The 23,208-nt window shown below is 44.8% G+C and overlaps 1 protein-coding gene across 2 annotated transcripts in view; it reads right to left on the reverse strand.

The window, feature by feature from the left end:
• Nucleotides 1-9,180: 9,180 nt before the first annotated feature.
• LOC139563007 (coiled-coil domain-containing protein 102A-like) overlaps nt 9,181-23,208 on the reverse strand; it is a 67,676-nt gene continuing 53,648 nt past the window's right edge. For both annotated transcript variants that reach the window (XM_071381238.1, XM_071381237.1), the window contains exons 7-9: nt 22,039-22,209; nt 20,800-20,903; nt 9,181-10,624 (exon numbers count right to left, since the gene is read on the reverse strand). In XM_071381238.1, coding sequence (XP_071237339.1) covers nt 10,495-10,624; nt 20,800-20,903; nt 22,039-22,209 — 405 coding nt within the window. In that variant the 3' untranslated portion in view covers nt 9,181-10,494. The remainder of the gene's footprint in view (nt 10,625-20,799; nt 20,904-22,038; nt 22,210-23,208) is intronic.

A 23,208-nucleotide genomic window follows, 5' to 3' on the forward strand; every position in this document is an offset into this window, starting at 1 on the left:
CTTGTTGACAGAAATACTATGTGACACAGCGCAAGCACAACTGATTTGTGTCTCTTTTACCCAGAGGTAAAAACATAGCGCCAGTCAGTCTCAAGGCAGGTTGAGCCCTGAAACTATACAGAAGTGGATGTGTACATAGTTTGCTGTCAACCATAATGTATCAGCACCACACATGTATCAAATTGTTATGACAGTTGATCATGTAAAATCGTTGATACCACTACTACTAGTATTAGTAAAGTGCCAAGTACTCAGTACTTCAGCAGAAAATAGAACTATTTATTTCAAGTGTTTTGGGATATGTAGTACATGGCATGAGGGCCATGTGACACAGTGTATCTGAGAGAAAACAAAAAGACATGTGGAGAAATTAAATCTGCTCTGTGAGAAATCCCAGATGGAATGTCTTTCTGTTGGATATGTCTGTGCTGAGACAGAGCTTTGCGACGCTTGGAAGGGAAGCCAAGAACATGACGAGAAAAACGCGGCGGGACTTTGATGTACGACAAGCACATAAGAGGCAAAGTAATATTTTTTTATGAAAGGAAAAGGGATGGAGTCTTCTGTTTCCAGTGAGGCAATAGTGTCTATTTTTCCTCTATTTGCTGTCTGTTACATTCTGGAATCCAGCACTCTTTTTTCACTCTGACAGCAAAGAGAGGACTTTTTTATTCTAATTTTTGAGTTCCTTTCTTTAGAAATCCCAACTGATTGTCCTATCACCATTTCCTAGCTGCCTCCTCACTCTGTGGGGACAGATCCCTCACAAAATGGAATAAGAAATCACATATCTAAACTCACCAGATTGACCCAGTTTTATTAGAAGAAGATTAGAATTTAAAGCTATCAAATGGAATTTGGGATAAAGAAGCTCAATTGATGTTTTCTCCATGCCTTTGCACTTACTGTAGCCGTGTGATGATAACACATTACGAACAGCATCATCACAGCTTTGAAGTATTGATACAATCCTGTTCAAAATGATCACCTCAACCAATCCTTATACTGTTTTACCCCTCTTTGTCCCTTAACTAGCTCCCTGTTCTCAACAGTTCTCAACAGTATGTGAGATGTCCAGTATATTCTCGCACAGATGCACGAGCAGATCTTACAGGCATCTACACCAGTGTCAAACTCCCTCATTTTACAACATCCGCCATAATCCATCAGCCAGTAAAGGCAATATTTTTAAGAGGCCTGAACTCTGGATTAGCTCCATCTCCTTCACACAGCCAAATTTCCATTTGTGCCTCTAGCAAGTAGGGTAATAGATTAAAGAAGACACATTAAAAAAGTAAAACCTCTCAGTTTCATTACTCATTCATGAAATCCAGGAGAAACAACTGCACTGTTGACAATGTCTAAATTACAAATTACCTTTCAATCACGTCCAAGTTATGAAATGAACTTCTGGCCACCAGCCAACTCAAACAATGTGTGTTGAGGATACAGTATGTTGATCTCACCTGTCAGTCTCACAGTCTCAATGGCAAGTACCAGCCATACAAGAGTCAAAATACTGGATTGTGTGTGTGTGTGTGTGTGTGTGTGTGTGTGTGTGTGTGTGTGTGTGTGTGTGTGTGTGTGTGTGTGTGTGTGTGTGTGTGTGTGTGTGTGTGTGTGTGTGTGTGTGTGTGTGTGTGTGTGTGTGTGTGTGTACCAGTGGGCATCTGGATGTCACCTGGAGAAGTGTAGCTCCAGCTGTAAAATCATCACCCCATCAGAACACGTCTGACACACATGTAACAGCCCGTTAAAAACATAATGAAACAATGAAATAGAGCAGGAAGGAAAAGAACATGTAGGCCAGTTGCTAGTTGTGCAGCAAAAGTGAATGACACAGGCTATTTAAACATTGAAAGTCAAAAATCCTCACATAGCAACGGAAAATAAAAATGATAAAATATGCATTATTGTGCACATGGCTTGGAGCAGAATAACTAAAATATACATACAATACTATACTGTACTGTCCTTCACACACACACACACACACACACACACACACACACACACACACACACACACACACACACACACACACACACACACACACACACACACACACACACACACACACACACACACACACACACACACACACACACACACACACACACACACACGACAAAGGCGTGTGCTCTCACACATCCAGAGATGAAAGTGAATATCTGCTAGTCCCCAAGCATAATTATGCTCAGATCAATTTAATCTGCTCTTTTCCTGCCTCAAACCCATTAGCTTCATAATGAAAAAGGCTTAGAGATTACACAATGGACTAAAGGGACATAATGAACTATGGTCTGGACTACAAACACTGACAGCTCCACAACACAGCACAGCACAGGTCAGTAGAGAGGGAGGGGGGGGGACACCCACTGTGCAGAATACACAGGCCTATTGTCAAATACCAAGACAAATCAAATCAAACTTTATTGGTCACATACACATGGTTAGCAGATATTAATGCGAGTGTAGCGAAATGCTTGTGCTTCTAGTTCTGACAATGCAGTAATATGTAACAAGTAATCTGACATTTCCACAACAACTACCTTATACACACTAACAGTCTGATGGCCTTGAGATAGAAGCTGTTATTCAGTCTCTCGGTCCCAGCTTTGATGCACCTGTACTGACCTGTACTGACCTCACCTTCTGGATGGTAGCGGGGTGAACAGGCACTTCCTGTGCCTTCCTGTGACATCGGTTGCTGTGTGTCCTGGAGGGCAGGTAGTTTGCCCCCGGTGATGCGTTGTGCAGACTGCACCACCCTCTGGAGAGCCTTGCGGTTGAGGGCAGAGCAGTTGCCGTACCAGGCGGTGATACAGCCCGACAGGATGCTCTCAATTGTCCATCTGTAAAAGTAGTCAAGGTTTTAGGTAACAAGCCAAATTTCTTCAGCCTCCTAAAGTTTAAGAGTCGCTGTTGCACCTTCTTCACCACACAGTCTGTGTGGGTGGACCATTTCAGTTTGTCTGTGATGTGTACGCCAAGGAACTTAAAACTTTCCACCTTCTCCACTACTGTCCCGTCGATGTGGATAGTGGGTGTGCTCCCTCTGCTGTTTTGTTGACGTTGAGTGAGAGGTTGCACTTCATGATGACAAAAGTGAGTGCTACGGGGCGATAGTCATTTAGTTCAGTTATCTTTGCCTTCTTGGGTACAGGAACAATGGTGGCCATCTTGAAGCATGTGGGGACAACAGACTGGGATAGGGAGTGATTGAATATGTCAGTAAACACACCAGCCAGCTGATCAGCGCACACTCTGAGGACGCGGCTAGGGATGCCGTCTGGGCCGGCAGCCTTGCAAGGGTTAACACATTTAAATGTCTTATTCACGTCGGCCACGGAGGAGGGGGGGGGGGTGCATTCCTTGGTAGCGGGCCGCGTCAGTGGCACTGTATTATCCTCAAAGCGGGCAAAGAAGGTGTTTAGTTTGTCTGGAAGCAAGATGTCGGTATCCGTGACGTGGCTGGTTTTCTTTTTGTAGTCCGTAATTGCATGTAGAAAATATGGAATGTGGTACTCAGTAATGTGTTGCATTGGATTTGCCCTAAACACAACACTTTGTCACGCCCTGACCTTAGAAATCCTTTTTATGTCTCTATTTTGGTTTGGTCAGGGCGTGAGTTGGGGTGGGCATTCTATGTTTTGTGTTCTATGTTTTCTATTTCTGTGTGTTTGGCCGGGTGGGGTTCTCAATCAGAGGAAGCTGTCTATCGTTGTCTCTGATTGAAAACCATACTTAGGTAGCCTTTTCCCACCTGTGTTTTGTGGGTAGTTGTTTTCTGTTTTGTGTCTGCACCAGACAGAACTGTTTCGGTTTCGTTCGTTCTCTTTGTTGTTTTTTTGTTATTCAGTGTTCAGTTTTATGAATAAATCATGAACACTTACCACGCTGCGCTTTGGTCCACTTCTTCTTCAGACGGCCATTACACACTTTGTATTCAGGACAAAAAGTTAATTGCTTTGACACATTTTTTGCAGTATTACTTTAGTGCCTTGTTGCAAACAGGATGCATGTTTTTATATTTGTATTCTGTAAAGGTTTCCTTCTTTTCACTCGGTCAATTAGGTTAGTAATGTTATTGATCCATCCTCAGTTTTCTCCTATCACAGCCATTAAACGCTGTAAATGTTTTAAAGTCACCATTGGCCTCATGGTGAAATCCCTGAACGCTTACCTTCCTCTCCGGCAAATGTATTAGGAAGGGCGCCTGTATCTTTGTAGTGACTGGGTGTATTGATACACTGTCCAAAGTGTAATTAATAACTTCACCATGCTCAAAGGGATATTCAATGTCTGTTTTTTTATTTTACCTACCAATAGGTGCCCTTCTTTGCGAGGAATTTGAAAAGTTCCCTGGTCTTTGTGGTTGAATCTGTATTTGACACAGATAATAGATGTGGGGTACAGAGACGAGGTAGTCATTCAAAAATCATGTTAAACACTATTATTGCACACAGTGTGTCCATGCAACTTATTATGTGACTTGTTAAACAAATGTTTACTCCTGAACTTATTTTGGCTTGCCATACCAAAGGGTCTGATTACTTATTAACTCAACCTTTCATTGTTTCATTTGTAATATAACTTTTTTTTAAACAAAATTCCACTTTGACATTATGGGGTATTATGTGTAGGTCAGTGACAATAAAATCTACATTTGATAAATTTTCAATTCAGGCCGTAACACAACAAAATGTGGAAAAACTCACAGTACAGTGTTACATGGTTGTAGCATCCATGCTCACCCCACACAGTTATGGCTTTCCTTTTCCACTGACAAACACCCATGGGAACGAACTGAGGGAGCACATTGCATTACCTGTTGTTAGCAGATTGTGTGCTTGGGTGTGTTGTATGTGAAACTATGTGGATGTGCCTATCTGTCAATAAACCATTCCATAGTTATGTTACGTGTGTATAATGTACACTGAGCAAACCAAACATTAGGAACACCTTCCTAACATTGAGTTGCCCCACCTCCCTCAGAACAGCCTCACTTCGTCAGGGCGTGGACACTACAAGGTGTCGAAAGCGTTCCACATGGATGCTGGCCCATGTTGACTCCAATGCTTCCCACAGTTGTGTCAAGTTGGCTGGATGGTGGATCATTTGGAGGGTGGACAATTTGGACCATTTGGGTAGTGGAACCTTCTTGGTACACGCGGGAAACTGTTGAGCGTGAAAAACCCAGCAACGTTCCATTTCATGACACAAACTGGTGCGCCTGGCACCTACTGCCATACCCCGTTCAAAGGCACTTACTGTAAATGTTTTGTCTTGCCCATTCACCCTCTGAATGGCAGACATACACAATCCATGTCTCGATTGCCTCAAGGCTTAAAAATCCTTCTTTAACCTGTCTCCTCCCCTTCATCTACACTGATTGAAGTGGATGTGACATCAATAAGGGATCATAGCTTTCACCTGGTCAGGCCATGTGATGGAAAGGTGTTCCTAATGTTTTGCATACTCAGTGTGTATTGGACTGAGGTGGGAATAGACACGAGGAGGAAGAGATTCCATAGTGTTTTTCAACACAATATTCAATCCCATTTTAGTGCAACCAACTGAAGTGAACAGCACGTCAATAGGAGGAAGACAGCGGTGCACTCATACATTAGGGAGTGATATTTTGCCGTTGGGAGCAGACCAGGGACTGGTGTGGGAGCAGAAGGGTTCATCTATAACCAGGTGGGCAGCAGTAGCATGCAGCAGTGGGTCGGTAGGAGGAGAAACAGTGGGTTGGACACATTGGTTGGCTGATCAGACTGAGAATGAGAGATCGACTTGAAGCTATGAAGAACATTCCCTCTATAAACACTCTCTAGTCGTACAACCTGGTATCAGTTTAGAAGCATCACATTGTGATGCTTTTGCAATGTCATAATGCTGAAGAACAATCAAATACGGTCAGGGAACGGTGCCACGTCACTCTATCCCACTGCACTGTACTTTCACAATTCTGCAATCCATTTTGTACTTTTTCTCCCGTGGCGGTGGTGTTGAGGGTGTCTGCTGAACAGGGACAGTATGGGACAAGAGAGAAGGGAAAGTAGAGTGAGTCCCAGAGACAGATGCAGTCAGTGGCCCACAATGGTGTGGTACCATGCCAACAATGTGGCCGCTCTCCAAACAACAACGCAGCATATTAACAGACACATTCTGTACAATTTCCATTTTAAATAAACACGCACGTGCACACACACACACACACATACAAACACATTCACTCACTCGCTTTCATTCCTCATACACACCAGCTCACACTTGCTACACATATGCACACATAGCGACTAACGCAACAAATAGCTTTCCAAGCTCCATCGAAAGGAGGAAATAGTATTTGAGGCTGATCTGTGATTTAGTCCTTCAACCTACATGGAGCTTAATCAGAGTAGTATAACATATTAATTAAGCTTTCCTGTCTGAGGGGGTTCATATCACACACTATAATTACTATCATGTCTGCCAGGCGAGAGCCAAAGCACACCATAGCCTTGTATTGTTGGCTCTGAGCTAAAAGTCAGGCAGTTGCCATTGGTCTGTCTCAATCTCATTAAAGTTCACCCAAGCGTGAGTGAGCGTGTAGAAGAGAGCGAGAGAGATACAGAGAGTGCACATTGTACAAGCATAGATTCCTATAGAATTCATATAGGGATTACAATAACATGGATTTAGGCCAACATTATTTCTTACAGTATTTTTACAGTACAAGCCATACAGTAATGCGGAAAACTGAATTACTAGTGCGTGCCGGTAAAGCCTCTGAAAAAGTATGTGCAGGTCTTGCTTCAGTTGAACAGGAAAGACAAAACCCAGCGTCAGCTTTGGTAACACTCAAGTAGGCATGGTGCAGCGAGAGCAGAGACAGAGAGGAGACATCAACAAAGAGAGAGGGACAGAGGAGGAGGAAAGATAAGTGATGTCTCTCTCTCTGCGGTGTAATCTGGGTCCTCTTCCTGCTGTCGTTCATGCTAATGGTCTCTGACTGGGAGGGAAGCCACACAGCAGAGTAGAGCAGAGCAGAGCTGGGACTCTGACTGACGCAGGGACTGAGTGGCTGGGGCCTCCTCAGTAATGACCCAGCAACCAATGGGCCTGAACAGAACCTGATGCAGCATGAACCTCACACAGCCCCAGACACACTGCGTGCTTAGAGATAGAACACAACACACAGACTCAGACCCATACAATTACACTCGCATGAATGTGACCACACAAACGTATACAACATAGCCTGGGCATAGAATTAGGCAGAAGCAAAAAAAAGTATGTTCTGCTCACTTACTGACACCAAAGCCCAACCTGTAAATGGTTGGTATTGATGAACAGTCTATAGCTTGGAATTTTCCCAGCCTAATTCCAATGGTCTGATCAAAGCTGTTAGACAGAACTCTCCCCTTCTCATCCTTTTCAGTCTGTTTGCTTCTATCTCTCTCTGTCCTTATGCACTGGGCTTAATGAGCTGTAATGAATTGTCTTCGGTACACTGGACACCAGAGAGCCATCCCAGAGCCCTGGTCACATGAGAGAGGACAGAGCTAAGGCAGAGAGAAGAAGACAGAGAAGAGAGGAGAGAGAAGAGAGGACAGAGAAGAGAGGGCGGAGAAAAGAGGAAAGAGAGAAGAGGGCAGAGAAGAGAGGACAGAAAGGAGAGAACAGAGTGAAAAGGTCAAAGCAGAGAGAACCAGAGGTCTGCACTGTCAGACATCTCCAGCCATATCTCGATCTCATGACCAATACCTCAGTGTCAGCCACAAAACATGAACAACCATACAGGTTTGAGGAAGAGGTGATTGTACAAAACATTAGGAACACCTTCCCAATTTTGAGTTGCATTCTCTTTTGCCCTCAGAACAGCCTCAATTTGTTGGGGTATGGCCTCTACAAGGTGTCAAAAGCATTCCACAGGGATGCTGGACCTTGTTGACTCCAATGCTTCCCACAGTTGTGTCAAGTTAGCTGGAAGTTCTTCGGCTAGTGGACCATTCTTGATGCACACAGAAAACTGTTGAGTGTGAAAAACCCAGCAGCGTTGCAGTTCTTGACACACTCAAACAGGTGTGCCTGGCACCTACTGCCATACCCCGTTCAAAGGCACTTCAATCTTTTGTCTTGCCCATTCACCTTCTGAATGGCACACATCCACAATCCATGTCTCAATTGTCTCAAGGCTTAAAAATCCTTCTTTAACCTATCTCCTCCCCTTCATCCACACTGACTGAAGTGGATTTAACAAGTGACATCAATAAGGGATCATAGCTTTCACCTGGATTCACCTGGTCAGTCTATGTCATGGAAAGAGCAGGTGTTCCTGATGGTTTGTACACTCAGTGTACAATCCTATCATATGACTCATTACAGAGTTGGGTGAATGCCACTGTATGTTACAGTACAACAGCCAAAGGATGTTCAATTCAATGCACTGGCACAAATATAACAATGACAACAAATGCGCCCCATGTTACTCTGTCCTACAGTAGCAACACGTTGTCTGTGTGTGGTGGAGTAGAGTTGACCGTGTAAAGCAGATGAGAGAGTCTAACCCTCCTGAAGCACTGGTGGCTTGTTTCGGTCTCTGAAGAGGGGGATTACATTACCAATGCCTGGCAAACCTCCCACTGTGACTGTACTCCATCATTATTCATCACCTAGAGGGAGAGGGAAGGAGGGAGATAAAACCAGGCTTTCAAGTTGAATGTGGGAGAACACAAGAGTCCTGAGGAGGACGACAAGACCATGGGAGGAACAGCACCTGTTTGGGAAGCTTCCTGTGTGATACTATCCTGCTGACAGAGGGCTGGGAGAGGAGACCCGTTAGACTCAGACCTCTAAGAGACTAGACGTCGTAAGACTGATGGCACAATGGGGAAACATCACTGCAGCAGGCTGGACAATACCGTGTCTGTTGAGCAGATTCCCAATGCATTAACACAAGGACCTAAACGACATCAATGGCGTTTCTCTTCTACCCCGAGACGAGGTAGATATCACATCCTGAGATACAATAGGCATTCAAACGCTGACCCCCCACCCCCCACCCCCCCACACATGTTGAGTTCATGACGGCTCTGATGTTCAGATGACCCTCTGTCAAGATATTACGCAGTCTTAAACGTACACACACATCTGAGACAGTGCTCATGAAAAGAGACAAACAAAGCAGGGTTTACATGTACACTTAGAACATTTATAGAGCTAAATACAAAAAAAAACACTGTGGTTTACAGATCAATTATCAAAAACAACAACATAAATCATTTGCATGACCGTGACAAATAACTTGGTCCCCGTAGTAGCAGATGAGTAAGCAGGAGTGATAGCCGATGTCTTATTGCTTTCAGAATGAACAGAACAGAAAGGCCTGCACACTGAATATGCTCCCAATTACCACATCATTGACCACATTTCCATCCACGAGGGTCTTGGCCTGACGAAGATCCTTCCGGATCAAAACCGTGCAGTGTGCAGGCCCTTTCTGTGCTTCTCTAGTATATACTTAATCAGCCCGGGTACCTACGTTTTTGAAGGATGTGTGTATTGACCACCAACGTTTCTTTCAGAATGAACAACCCGCTATGTCCAGAAGGTAATACTGTAGGTCTAACGGACCCGTCCTCTACATAAGCACCTTGTCCCTTAGTGGTTATGGTGAGGGGACGAGGGGACATAGCGGTGGAGGGCCCTTATTGTCCCTTCATATCCAGTCCCAGTCTCTCCCAAGAATACTACCTGTCCCTCATACTGAGAGAATTTAGCCGTCTGAGGCCGAGCCCAAAACACTGATGAACTAATGATGACCCCAGGTGCCAGGCGCCGAGCACACACCCATAGCACAGTGACCTGAGGGCTAAACACCTTTACTGTACTGAGCTGTGTGTACAACTAACGATACCAATCCAAACGCATGACATAACATTACCAGAACACTGCTGGAACATCACAGCTAGGTCAACACCCATTTCTTGAGTGTTTTGATACATCAGGATACTGTACAACATTCATTGGGCGACGGAACTCAGGAAAGAGAAAGGGAAGGAAGGGTGAAAGAGGAGGCATGAGTTTCAGACTTTGGGTAGTAGTGTTTTTGCGAGAGTGTTTCACCACTGAGGGTGTTGTAGATATGGGAGTGATGGTAATGATGGTTGGGAGCTAGAGGGCTGTAGGCTCAGGCTGTAGTGGCTTGTAACTGTAGTGCACTGTGGGTTGTACTGTAGTGTGGGAGTGTAGTGTATTGTCAGTTGTCGTGTAGTCAGGGCTCTCTCTGGACCCCTGCTGGTAGCGCTGTATTTCACGGGTACAGGTGGAGACGGGTTCCATGGCAACCTTGTCCATGACAACCATGTGCCAGTGTTTGTCTCTAACAGGATGAGCCAGGTCAATGGAGATCACAGCTGTCCAACTATCAGTCTGTCTGTCTATGGGACACACACGGTGTGAAATGAAGAGCCCTAAGTCAGAGTCTGTGTGTCCTTCCTTTGTTCATGGGATCTGGATGTGTAGCTCCTCCTCCTCTTCGTCTGGGTCGCTGGACGGTCCGTCTGGGTTCTCCGGGCTGAACCGAGCTGACCTCATCTTCCCAAACAGGCCCGGACTCTTCTGCCGCCGCAGTCTAGAACAGAGGAACACAGAGGAGAGGAAGAGTGAGTGGACCTGAAGGCTACTTCAGGTTTTGATCTCCATTTTTCACAACTGGCACTTAAAGGTCCAGCGCTGTTTCTCCTGTAAAAGTCAGTTTATTCCCCCAACAACTAAGGTAAAGTTCTTCCAGAAAATCCCTGTGGAGATCTCAACAGTGAGTGAGTAAACAAAGGCATATTTCAGGACTCTGCTTCGGATAAACAAACAATGCATAATTCACCATTGCCTAAAAGCCCAGCACAACGGAGCTGCTTCCGTTGCCAGGTAACACTCAGTTAGCCAGCAATGACCAGTTACTGAGCCACGGCTGCTATACTGGTGATCATACCACATGGACAACGGTGAAATACTAACATTATAGAGGTAGAGCGGGGGGGGGGGGAGAGAGAGAGAGAGAGAGAGAGAGCGAGCGAACTGAGGTCTGCTCTCTACAACCCAGGTAAATGTTTTGAAATTCAGCAGAAGGTTCCCATCAGGCCTGGCTGTAATGAATCCCTCTGAGGCTCAGAGAAAAGCTTAAATTATTTATCAACAAGCCGTTTGCCGAAATGATCTTCAGTTTGAGATGATTCATCACCTTGACTTGGGCCCAAAATCCTACCTGCGTGTTTGCAGTGGGCTCAGTCTGCGCCATAATGACAAAGACAAACAGGTACAAAAGAAAAGCAGACGCAGTTAATTCCTTAAACCAACACGCTCTCTCTTTCCTGTCTGTTTCGCTCTCTCTTTACCTTCTCCAGCTCCCTCCTCCTCTCTCTTCTACTTTCTCCAACTCCTTCCTTCTTCTGTGTCGTAGCAAGTTCAGTATATCTGCTGTCACGCTTTATTAGGACACAACAGCTTAACCATCAGGAAACTTGTGTTGAAGACAATGCCTGGCGTCTGAGGCTGGTCTGGGTAAACGGCCCGGCTGTCCAGGTAAATAGAGGATTCATTAGAGAGGAGGAGCCCTGCCAAGCCCCCAGACCAGCCCAACTCCCAGGCCGTGCAGTTACACTGCTGATCAACTAGAGTCTAGACAGTAGCATTCATGAACCTACGATAGCTAACAACGCTAAGCCAGCCACCACTGACTACCTGGGACTGACTGGCGACTGACTGATTGACTGACTGACTGACCGACTCACTGACTGACTCACTGACTGACTAAAGGACTTACTGACTGACTGACTCACTGACTGACTCACTGACTGACTGACTGACTGACAGATTGACTGACTGAAGGACTCACTGACTGACAGACTGAAGGACTCACTGACTGACTGACTGACGGACTCACTGACTGACTGAAGGACTCACTGACTGACTCACTGACTGTCTGACTGATTCACTGACTGAATCACTATCTGACTGACTGACTGACTCACCGACTGACTGAAGGACTCATTGACTGACTGACTCACTGACTGAAGGATTCACCGACTGACTGACTGACTCACTCACTCACTGACTCACTGACTGAAGGATTCACTGACTCACTGACTGACTGACTGACTCACTGTCTGACTGACTGACTGACTGCCTGACTCACTGACTGACTGAAGGACTCACTGACTGACTGAAGGACTCACTGACTGACTGACTGACTGACTCACTAACTGACTCACAGACTGACAGATTGACTGACTGAAGGACTCACTGACTGACTGAAGGACTCACTGACTGACTCACTGACTGTCTGACTGATTCACTGACTGAATCACTATCTGACTGACTGACTGACTCACCGACTGACTGACTGAAGGATTCACTGACTGACTCATTGACTGACTGACGGACTCACTGACTGGCTGACTGACTGACTCACTGATTGAAGGATTCACCGACTGACTGACTGACTCACTCACTCACTGACTCACTGATTGTTCAGTGTGTTCAGTATGAGTGCTCAGTGTGTGTTCAGTGATTGTTCAGTGTGTGTGTTCAGTGTGAGTGTTCAGTGATTGTTCAGTGTGTGTTCAGTGATTGTTCAGTGTGTTCAGTATGAGTGCTCAGTGTGTGTTCAGTGATTGTTCAGTGTGAGTGTTGAGCTGTGTGTTCAGTGATTATTCAGTGTGTGTGTTCAGTGTATGTTCAATGATTGTTCAGTGTGTGTTCAGTGTAAGTGTTCAGTGATTGATCAGTGGGAGTGTTCAGTGTGTTTAGTGAGTGTTCAGTGTGAGTGTTCAGTGTGTGTTCAATATGTTCAGTGTAAGTGTTCAGTGTGTGTTTAGTGAGCATTGAGTGCGTGTTCAGTGTGTTCAGTGTGAGTTCAGTGTGTGATCAGTGTGTGTTTAGTGAGCGTTCAGTGTGTGTTCAGTGTAAGATCAGTGTGTGTTTATTGTGAGTTCTGTGTGTGTTCAGTGCGATAGTTCAGTGTTTGTTCAGTATATTCAGTGTGCGCGTTCAGTGTGTGTTCAGTGTGAGTGGCCAGTTTGTGTTCAGAATGTGTTAGTGTTCAGTGAGTGTTCAGTGTTTGTTCAGTGTGTTCAGTATGAGTGATCAGTGTGTGTTTAGTGAGCTTTAAGTGTGTGTTCGTTATGAGTGTTCAGTGTGTTCAGTGTGAGTGTTCAGTGTTCAGTGTGTGTTCAGTGTTTGTTTAGTGTGTTCAGTATGAGTGTTCAGTGTGTGTTTAGTGAACATGCAGTGTGTGTTCAGTGTGAGTGCTCAGTGTGTGTTCAGTGTGTTCAGTATGAGTGTTCAGTGTGTGTTCAGTGATTGTTCAGTGTGAGTGTTCAGTGTGTGTTCAGTGATTGTTCAGTGTGAGTGTTGAAATGTGTGTTTAGTGATTGTTCAGTATGAGTGTTTAGTGTGTGTTCAGTGATTGTTCAGTGTGAGTGTTGAGCTGTGTGTTCAGTTTGTGTTCAGTGATTGTTCAGTGTGAGTGTTCAGTGATTGTTCAGTGTGTGTTCAGTGTGACTGTTGAGCTGTGTGTTCAGTGATTGTTCAGTGTGTGTTCAGTGTGAGTGTTCAGTTTTGTTCAGTGTGTTCAGTATGAGTGTTGAGCTGTGTGTTCAGTGATTGTTCAGTGTGTGTTCAGTGTGAGTGTTCAGTGTTTGTTCAGTGTGTACTGTGTGAGTGTTCAGTGTGTGTTTAGTGTGTTCAGTGTGTGTTCAGTGTGTGTTTAGTGTGTGTTCAGTGTGAGTGTTCAGTGTTTGATCAGTGTGTTCAGTATGAGTGTTCAGTGATTGTTCAGTGTGTTCAGTATGAGTGCTCAGTGTGTGTTCAGTGATTGTTCAGTGTGTGTGTTCAGTGTGTGTTCAGTAATTGTTCAGTGTGTGTTCAGTGTGAGTGTTCAGTGATTGATCAGTGGGAGTGTTCAGTGATTGTTCAGTGTGTGTGTTCAGTGTTTGTTCAGTGATTGTTCAGTGTGAGTGTTCAGTGTTTGATCAGTGTGTTCAGTATGAGTGTTCAGTGTGTGTTCAGTGATTGTTCAGTGTGTTCAGTATGAGTGCTCAGTGTGTGTTCAGTGATTGTTCAGTGTGAGTGTTGAGCTGTGTGTTCAGTGATTATTCAGTGTGTGTGTGTGTTCAGTGTATGTTCAATGATTGTTCAGTGTGTGTTCAGTGTAAGTGTTCAGTGACTGATCAGTGGGAGTGTTCAGTGTGTTTAGTGAGTGTTCAGTGTGAGTGTTCAGTGTGTGTTCAATATGTTCAGTGTAAGTGTTCAGTGTGTGTTTAGTGAGTATTGAGTGCGTGTTCAGTGTGTTCAGTGTGAGTTCAGTGTGTGATCAGTGTGTGTTTAGTGAGCGTTCAGTGTGTGTTCAGTGTAAGATCAGTGTGTGTTTATTGTGAGTTCTGTGTGTGTTCAGTGCGATAGTTCAGTGTTTGTTCAGTATATTCAGTGTGCGCGTTCAGTGTGTGTTCAGTGTGAGTGGTCAGTTTGTGTTCAGAATGTGTTAGTGTTCAGTGAGTGTTCCGTGTTTGTTCAGTGTGTTCAGTATGAGTGATCAGTGTGTGTTTAGTGAGCTTTTAGTGTGTGTTCAGTATGAGTGTTCAGTGTGAGTGTTCAGTGTGTGAGTGTTCAGTGTGTGAGTGTTCAGTGTTCAGTGTGTGTTTAGTGTGTTCAGTGTTTGTTTAGTGTGTTCAGTATGAGTGTTCAGTGTGTGTTCAGTGATTGTTCAGTTTGTGTTCAGTGTGAGTGTTCAGTGATTGATCAGTGGGAGTGTTCAGTGATTGTTCAGTGTGTGTGTTCAGTGTGTGTTTTCATTGTTTGTTCAGTGATTGTTCAGTATGAGTGTTCAGTGATTGTTCAGTGTGAGTGTTCAGTGTGTGTTCAGTGATTGTTCAGTGTGAGTGTTGAAATGTGTGTTCAGTGATTGTTCAGTATGAGTGTTCAGTGTGTGTTCAGTGATTGTTCAGTGTGAGTGTTTATTGTGTGTTCAGTGATTGTTCAGTGTGAGTGTTGAGCTGTGTGTTCAGTGATTGTTCAGTGTGTGTTCAGTGTGAGTGTTCAGTGTTTGTTCAGTGTGTTCACTATGAGTGTTCAGTGTTTGTTCAGTGTGTTCAGTATGAGTGTTCAGTGTGTGAGTGTTCAGTGTGTGTTTAGTGTGTGTTTAGTGAGCTTTCAGTGTGAGTGTTCAGTGTGAGTGTTCAGTGTGTGTTTAGTGTGTTCAGTGTGTGTTTAGTGTGTTCAGTGTTTGTTCAGTGTGTTCAGTATGAGTGTTCAGTGTTTGTTCAGTATGAGTGTTCAGTGTGTGTTCAGTGTGTTCAGTATGAGTGCTCAGTGTGTGTTCAGTGTGTGTTTAGTGAACATTCAGTGTGTGTTCAGTGTGAGTGCTCATTGTGTTTTCAGTGATTGTTCAGTGTGAGTGTTCAGTTTGTGTTCAGTGATTGTTCAGTGTGAATGTTCAGTGATTGTTCAGTGTGTGTTCAGTGTGAGTGTTGAGCGGTGTGTTCAGTGATTGTTCAGTGTGTGTTCAGTGTGAGTGTTTAGTGTTTGTTCAGTGATTGTTCAGTATGAGTGTTGAGCTGTGTGTTCAGTGATTGTACAGTGAGTGTTCAGTGTTTGTTCAGTGTGTGTTTAGTGTGTTCAGTGTGTGTTTAGTGTGTGTTTAGTGAGCGTTTAGTGTGTGTTCAGTGTGAGTGTTCAATGTTTGATCAGTGTGTTCAGTATGAGTGTTCAGTGATTGTTCAGTGTGTTCAGTATGAGTGCTCAGTGTGTGTTCAGTGATTGTTCAGTGTGTTCAGTATGAGTGCTCAGTGTGTGTTCAGTGATTGTTCAGTGTGTGTGTTGAGCTGTGTGTTCAGTGATTGTTCAGTGTGTGTTCAGTGTGAGTGTTCAGTGATTGGTCAGTGTGAGTGTTGAGCTGTGCCCCATACAGCATCCCTTTGGGAGACAAAGTGACACTAATGTGACACGGTGGCTCTGTGGGGCCATCTCTGATCCCTCACCCGCAGGCTTCAGCACCTCACTCTGCACATCAAAGACCCAACACAGCTTCACATAATGAATCCACTCCCTCCTCAATTATAGATGACCCTGGTCTGAGCTGCAGCTCAACCAGCAAAGGAAACACTCCCTCACCTCAGCCCTGACAAACATCCTTATTAAAACTACACAACCACTCATGTTATTATGATGTGAGAGAGTTGAACTATTTCTAGAAATTTGCAGGATAGATTGGCGTGCCTGTTCGCAGTGAATCTGCAGTAGTGTGCGCTGCTGTGTGTGTTGTGATGACGCACGGCTAGAATGGCTCAAGGGTGAACTGAGCCTCAGTTTAGAAAAAGAAAGAACACAGCCTCCCACACAGCCAGGGATCACTCTGCGTCAAATTAGATTATTCAACCAGGTAGAGAGAATCAGCCTCTACGATATGTCCGCTATAGAGAAAACTAAACCCTGGCCAGTACAGAATATACCATGTTAAGTATTTCCAAGAAGCAGTATCTGTGTTAGTGCTCCTATTTACTGCTCTCTGTTCTCATCCTCTGTGGTGTAATGCTAGCCTGGTTCCAGGTCTGTTTGTGCTGTCCTGTCAATGTCTGTGGTCATTGACTATATACAGGAGTTAGCAGGACAATACCAACAGATGTGGAATCAGGCTAGTATGATGGTGCCAGAGGCCTGGATTGACCCTCTCTGTTCCCCAGGCCATGTTAGTCTACTGGTGGACTCACTGACAGGAACGGAGATCCTTTTAATGGCGCTAAATTACACATAATAGTGTTTTGACCACAGTCACCCACTAAACGACTAAAAGCTTTTCCATTGCCCAAACACTTAGCAAGGCCATTTTAAGGTGTCAGAGAGTACATCTGAAGGACAAGAGGGGGGGGGGAGAGAGAGAGAGAGATAGAGAGAGAGAGAGAGAGAGAGAGAGAGAGAGAGAGAGAGAGAGAGAGAGAGAGAGAGAGAGAGAGAGAGAGAGAGAGAGAGAGAGAGAGAGAGAGAGAGAGAGAGGGAGAGGGAGAGGGAGAGGGAGAGGGAGAGGGAGAGGGAGAGGGAGAGAGGGAGAGAGGGAGAGAGAGAGAGAGAGAGGGAGAGAGGGAGAGAGCGAGAGCTAGAGAGAGAAAGACAGAGGGGGAGAGAGAGAAAGAGAGAGAGAGAAAGAGAGAGAGAGACAGAGACAGAGACAGAGAGAGAGAGACAGAGAGAGAGAGAGAGAGAGAGAGAGAGAGAGAGAGGGGGGGGGGTGGAGCAGGGGGGAGATAGAGAAATGATACCCACTGGGCACACTGAACACGCACTTAAAAAACATAAATGTGATTTGTTAAAAAGTCATCAACGTAGGGGAATTTCCCATTTTTTCCACACAACTTTGAACTTAAATCCAATGACATGAAATGTTTTGTTGATTTCACGTTGAATTCACGTTAGTTGACAACTCAACAGAAAATAAATCAAAACTAAACAATTAAATTGCGTCTGTGCCCAGTGGGTAGTCTATATTTTCATGCTGCTACTATAATTAATTTATCAAACTCATGCCCAATTGCTTCCACAACATCTTCCACAACAAAGCCTCCGGTACAAATGCATGAAGGCAAATCAATCTAATCTATAAAGCCAACAGCCTTGCTAAACTGCTAATGTGTTATTTGTGTCTGTTCACAGCTGGTACAATATCAAATAGCAATGTGGCACACTCTGTGGGAATATACAGTATGAAGGCAATATGTTAGATTGAAAGGAGGGAGAAATCAAGGTTAGAAAGATCTCAAATACCAATACAATTCTAAGCCCTTCATCTTAAATCTATTGACGAAACCAACGTTGTTTTTTCCCCCTCGCTTTCCCTCTCTTTTCTAATCCTCCTCTCCTACTCCATCTCTTCTGTTATATAACTACCTCTCAGATCATGTTAAACCCACTAACGCGGCGCCTCGGAAAACATACAAGCCGAGAGGAGAACTTCAAATGGCAGCGCGCACGACCTGCTGTCCACATCCACAACTCTAAATTGGGGCTGTGCGTGTTAAGCCTCTCACTGTTCAGCCAGAGAGTTGTGCTAATATCGTTGGTGCTCCACAACCTGCGTCACATTTTGAAGTCTGAATTGGCCCCCTGATTGCGCTAAACAGACAAACCTGCTACAGTGAAGGGAAATCAAAAGAGAAGAAGAAGCTTCATTTGATCCACTTTCTAATTGCCTTCAGAGTGCCGAGTATTTAGAGAGATCTGAATGTCCTGCTGGTCCACCAGAAATGACACAACACACAGAAAGAAAAACACCCCTTCTTACCACATGCACATGCATTCCCATCACATGCACATGCATTCCCATCACATGCACATGCATTCCCATCACATGCACATGCATTCCCATCACATGCACATGCATTCCCATCACATGCACATGCATTCCCATCACATGCACATGCATTCCCATCACATGCACATGCATTCCCATCACATGCACATGCATTCCCATCACATGCACATGCATTCCCATCACATGCACACATTATCCTGAACAGTTCTTGTGGACCATTAAGCTGTCAGTCTTCAGACCAGAGGGGTATACTACGAAGCAGGATCAATGAGTTAGCCAGCTAACTTTGATAAACAACCATGAATAACTATTGATTTTATGGTTCATTAAGGAAGTTAAACTATGTGGTTTTGGATGTTGAATCAATTAGACCATGCCCATTTCAAGCTTATTTTTCAAAGAAATTAAAAGTCATTTCAGAATATTAAGGCATGTTAGCTGGCTAACTCATTGATTCTGCTTTGTAGAATAGGCCTACACCGGCCTACACACAGGCCACGCCTCAGGGGGATCTCTCCCGATGTGAGATAGCGCTCGCTCGCTCTGTCTGTCTGTCTGTCTGTCTGTCTGTCTGTCTGTCTGTCTGTCTGTCTGTTTGTTTGTATGTCTCTCTGTTGTGTTCATCTCTTATCTCCCTCTCCATTTCTCCCAGGCCATTATATCCACACGCTTCAGCGCCGTCTCCAACTATCTCACCACTGACCCTAGGCCTGTTAACAAACCCGGTGGCCAAAGGTCATGTGTGTATAGGCTAAGTGGAGTATGTTTGTATGTGTGTGTGTGTGTGTGTGTGTGTGCGCATGTGGCATTGAGCGTGTGTGCACAGGATTAGACGATCCACAGAGGATTGATTGATAAATCGATATGAAGGATGGACTTTTAACAAGCTACAGTAAAATAAGCATTTGGTAGGCTGGGCCACTAACCACCCCTTCCCCACCGCACGCACGCACGCACACACACACACACACACACACACACACACACACACACACACACACACACACACACACACACACACACACACACACACACACACACACACACACACACACACACACACACACACACACACACACACTACTGGCTGTCCCAGAATGCAAGGTTTTCCCGGATCACCTGGCCTGGTCTGAGGTATTGATTTAGACATTAGCTTTATGATCATAGACTCTAGGCTGGAGCTGGGAGATCACTAGACTATTTATATCTCAGACAGACAGGCTGGGATGTGGTGGGAACTATTCCCCTGGTTAAAGGGATAGTGAGACATTTTGGCAATTACTTTTTTCTACTTCCCCAGGGTCAGATAAACTCATGGATACCATTTTTATGTCTCTGCGTGCAGTTTGAAGGAAGGTGTAGGTAGTTTCTGGAGCCATTGCTAACTAGCGTTTGCGCAATCACTGAAAGTCTATAGGAACAGCTAGTATGCTAGTTCATCTGACTCTGGGTGAGTAGAAAAAAGGGCTTTATTGCCATAATGTCACATTATCCCTTTAAAAAGCCAGAGGAGAGAGATCAAAGACAGCATTTCATATGGCCGGAAAAGATGGGAGAGAAAGAAATGACAGAAAGAGAGAGGAGTGATAGGATAGTAAAATACCCATAGGAGAGGTAGTGGACAACCACTAAATCTCAAAATCCTTCATCTATTAATATTACATTTTTTAGAACCATTAATATTCCCACTCCTATCCAGCTACGACCCGTGCATCAGGGTTAATGTGGCTTGAGCGAGTTCATCCACATACAGTACAGTGTTATACTAGGTACCTGATGGGGCCTGACTCCCTAACTGTTCCAGGTCAGGGCTCCATGAGGCCGTGTGTGTGTGTGTGTTCCTAAAGGCGTTTCCATGCCAACACGCCTGTCACCCCTCTGCTAAGCTACAGGGGGCCAGCACCGCTGTGCCGCACGCAGGCTCTGTGTTACTACGGTAAACTGTGACTGGGCGGTCCGCGATTGGCTGTCGGAGGGGATGAGCTGGGACGCGGGTGGAATGATAAGGCAGAGAGAGAGAGAGAGAGAGAGAGAGAGAGAGAGAGAGAGAGAGAGAGAGAGAGAGAGAGAGCTGGGGGACAGGACGGCTAGTAGACAGACTGGCCAAGTGTGAGCAGGGCTGCTTGCCTGACAAACTAAGACACAAGCCTCACAGTGGGCTAATATCCTCCAGCTAAGATACCTGGGAGAACTAGAGTTGAGAACACAAGCATGGCAGCCATATACTGTGTGATTAAACATCTTACACTACCAAAGACCACTGAGAAGGGTATGACATTGGACGTGTGAATGTGTGCTTTTCCTGCATGTAGATAGACATAGGTAGAGTGTGTGTGTGAGACCATATATGAGAGGTGTGTGTGTGAGTGTGTGTGTGTGTGTGTGAGAGAGAGAGCATATGATAAGTGTGTGTGCGCATGCGTGTGTGTGTGTGTGTGAATCAGTCGTACCGGGACTGCAGATGTTCCAGTTGGACCTGGAGGTTCTCTGACTGCTCCACCTGCTCATCCAGAGACCGCTGTAGCTTCCTGGTCTGATTATGGGCCTCATCCAGCTGGGATGGAGGAGAAAGTGAGAGAGAAATCGGTCATTGCAAATCATAGTTACACCAGACTACAAATCCCAGAATCAGTATTCTGAATGGAATACTTTGGATCAAAATCCTAAATACCCAACACAAGCACTTACTGACTATATGTACAGTATGTGTACAGTATCTACTGTATCTACACTGCCCTCAGTAATTGTTGGGACAGTGAAGCATGTTTTCTTCTTTTGGCTCTATACTCCAAAAGTTTGGACTTAAAATCAAACAATGACTATGAGGTTAAAGTGCAGACTGTTAGATTTAATTTGAGGGTATTTCCATCCTTATCGGGTGAACTGCTTAGAAATGACAGCACTTTCTGTACCTATTCCCCGCATTTAAGGGAAGCAAAAGTATTGGGACAAATTCACTTATATTTCTATTAAAGTAGCAAAAAGTGATGTATTTGGTCCCATATTGTTAGCACGCAATGACTACATCAAGCTTGTGACTCTACAAACTCTGTTTGTTTTGGTTGTGTTTCAGATTATTCTGTGCCCAAAAGAAATTAACGGTAAATAATGTATTGTGTCATTCTGGAATCACTTTGATTGTCAATAAGAATAGAATGTTTCTGAAAACCTCTACATGAATGTGGATGCTACCATGAATACAGATAATCCTGAATGAATCTCGAATATCGACGAGTGAGAAAGTTACAGACTCATAAATATCGCCCTCCCAAGAAATGCTAACCCCTCACCATTATAGTAACAGGGGAGGTTGTGTGGGTCTATAACTTTCTCACTCATCATTATTCATGATTCAATCAGGATTTTCTGTCATCATGGTAGCATCCACATTCATGTAGAAGTGTAGAAGTGCTATACATATGGGATCAAATACTTCACTTTTTACTACTTGAATACACATTAGTGAATTGATCCCAGTACTTTTTCTCCACTAAAATGGGGGGACTATGTACAAAGAGTGCTGTAATTTCTAAACAATTCAAGGGATATGGATGAAAACACCCTCAAATTAAAGCCGACAGTCTGAACTTTAACCTCTAATTAACCAAATGCTTAATTGTCCCAATAATTACGGAGGGAACTGTATATATATCCATGTTTAAGTGAATGTGGTGTGTGTTGGTGCTCACCTCGTCCTCCGCCTGACCCAGTTCTTTCTTCAGCTCCTCCACCCTCAGCCTCAGCTTCTTCACCTCTGTCTCGTGCTGCTCCACCCGCCGGTTGGCGTGGGCCAGCTCGGCCATCTTGTCCTGGTACTGCTTCTTCACCTTGGAGTGGATGTGGCGCATGTCTGCCAACTCCTGAGGAGCAGAGGGGTCAGGGTCAGTCCACTAGTCTGTTAGAGTGGATTTAAATCGGGCCTCGGGCCAGTTAAGTACCGTCGCTTATATGTCAATTTCAGTTACAAGCATGACGGATGGGTGTCGGATGGGTGTCGGATGCCGTTGGGTCAAATGAGAGTACATTCCCGAGTAGCAGATCCTCCAAGAGATTCCTTGTGAGTTGAGTGAGTTTCTCTGGTCTTTGTTCTGCTAGACATCATTGCTACTGGTCGTTAGAGCATTGAGGAACTGATCAATAAGCAGGAGCACTTTTAACACATTCAGGCGATAGAGAAGTATGGACTCCCATTGAAAGTAAGCATAATGTACCAGGAAAAGCTTGTGCCGAGCTGAACGCTTACAAACCATTTCCCGTACAGCGAGAATAAAGAACACGAAGAAAACATAAAGGAAACCTTGAAACACTTGAACTGGACTGACCACCTAGACTGACGACCTGGACTGACCACCTGGACTGGCGACCTGGACTGACCCGCTGGTCTGACCCCCTGGACTGACCACCTGGACTGACCCCCTGGACTGACCCCCTGGACTGACCACCTGGACTGACCCCCTGGACTGACCCCCTGGACTGACCACCTGGACTGACCACCTGGACTGACCCCCTGGACTGACCACGTGCACTTGACTCTTCACAACTTAGCACAGATGCACTCCCTTACGCAAACATCCACACAGATCTCTACACACACACACACACACACACACACACACACACACACACACACACACACACACACACACACACACACACACACACACACACACACACACACACACACACACACACACACACACACACACACACACACACATACATTTATGCTACACACACATCACAACTGCTGCTACCAGTCTCTTATTATGATTGCTAAATACTGGACAGTTTAAACACTTGCACTCCAATCCGCCCTTCCTCAAAATGCGTGTAAATATTGGACTATAAATCGTGCCTTC

The sequence above is a fragment of the Salvelinus alpinus genome, chromosome 33 (genome assembly GCF_045679555.1).
Source record: "Salvelinus alpinus chromosome 33, SLU_Salpinus.1, whole genome shotgun sequence".
Taxonomy (NCBI): Eukaryota; Metazoa; Chordata; class Actinopteri; order Salmoniformes; family Salmonidae; genus Salvelinus; species Salvelinus alpinus.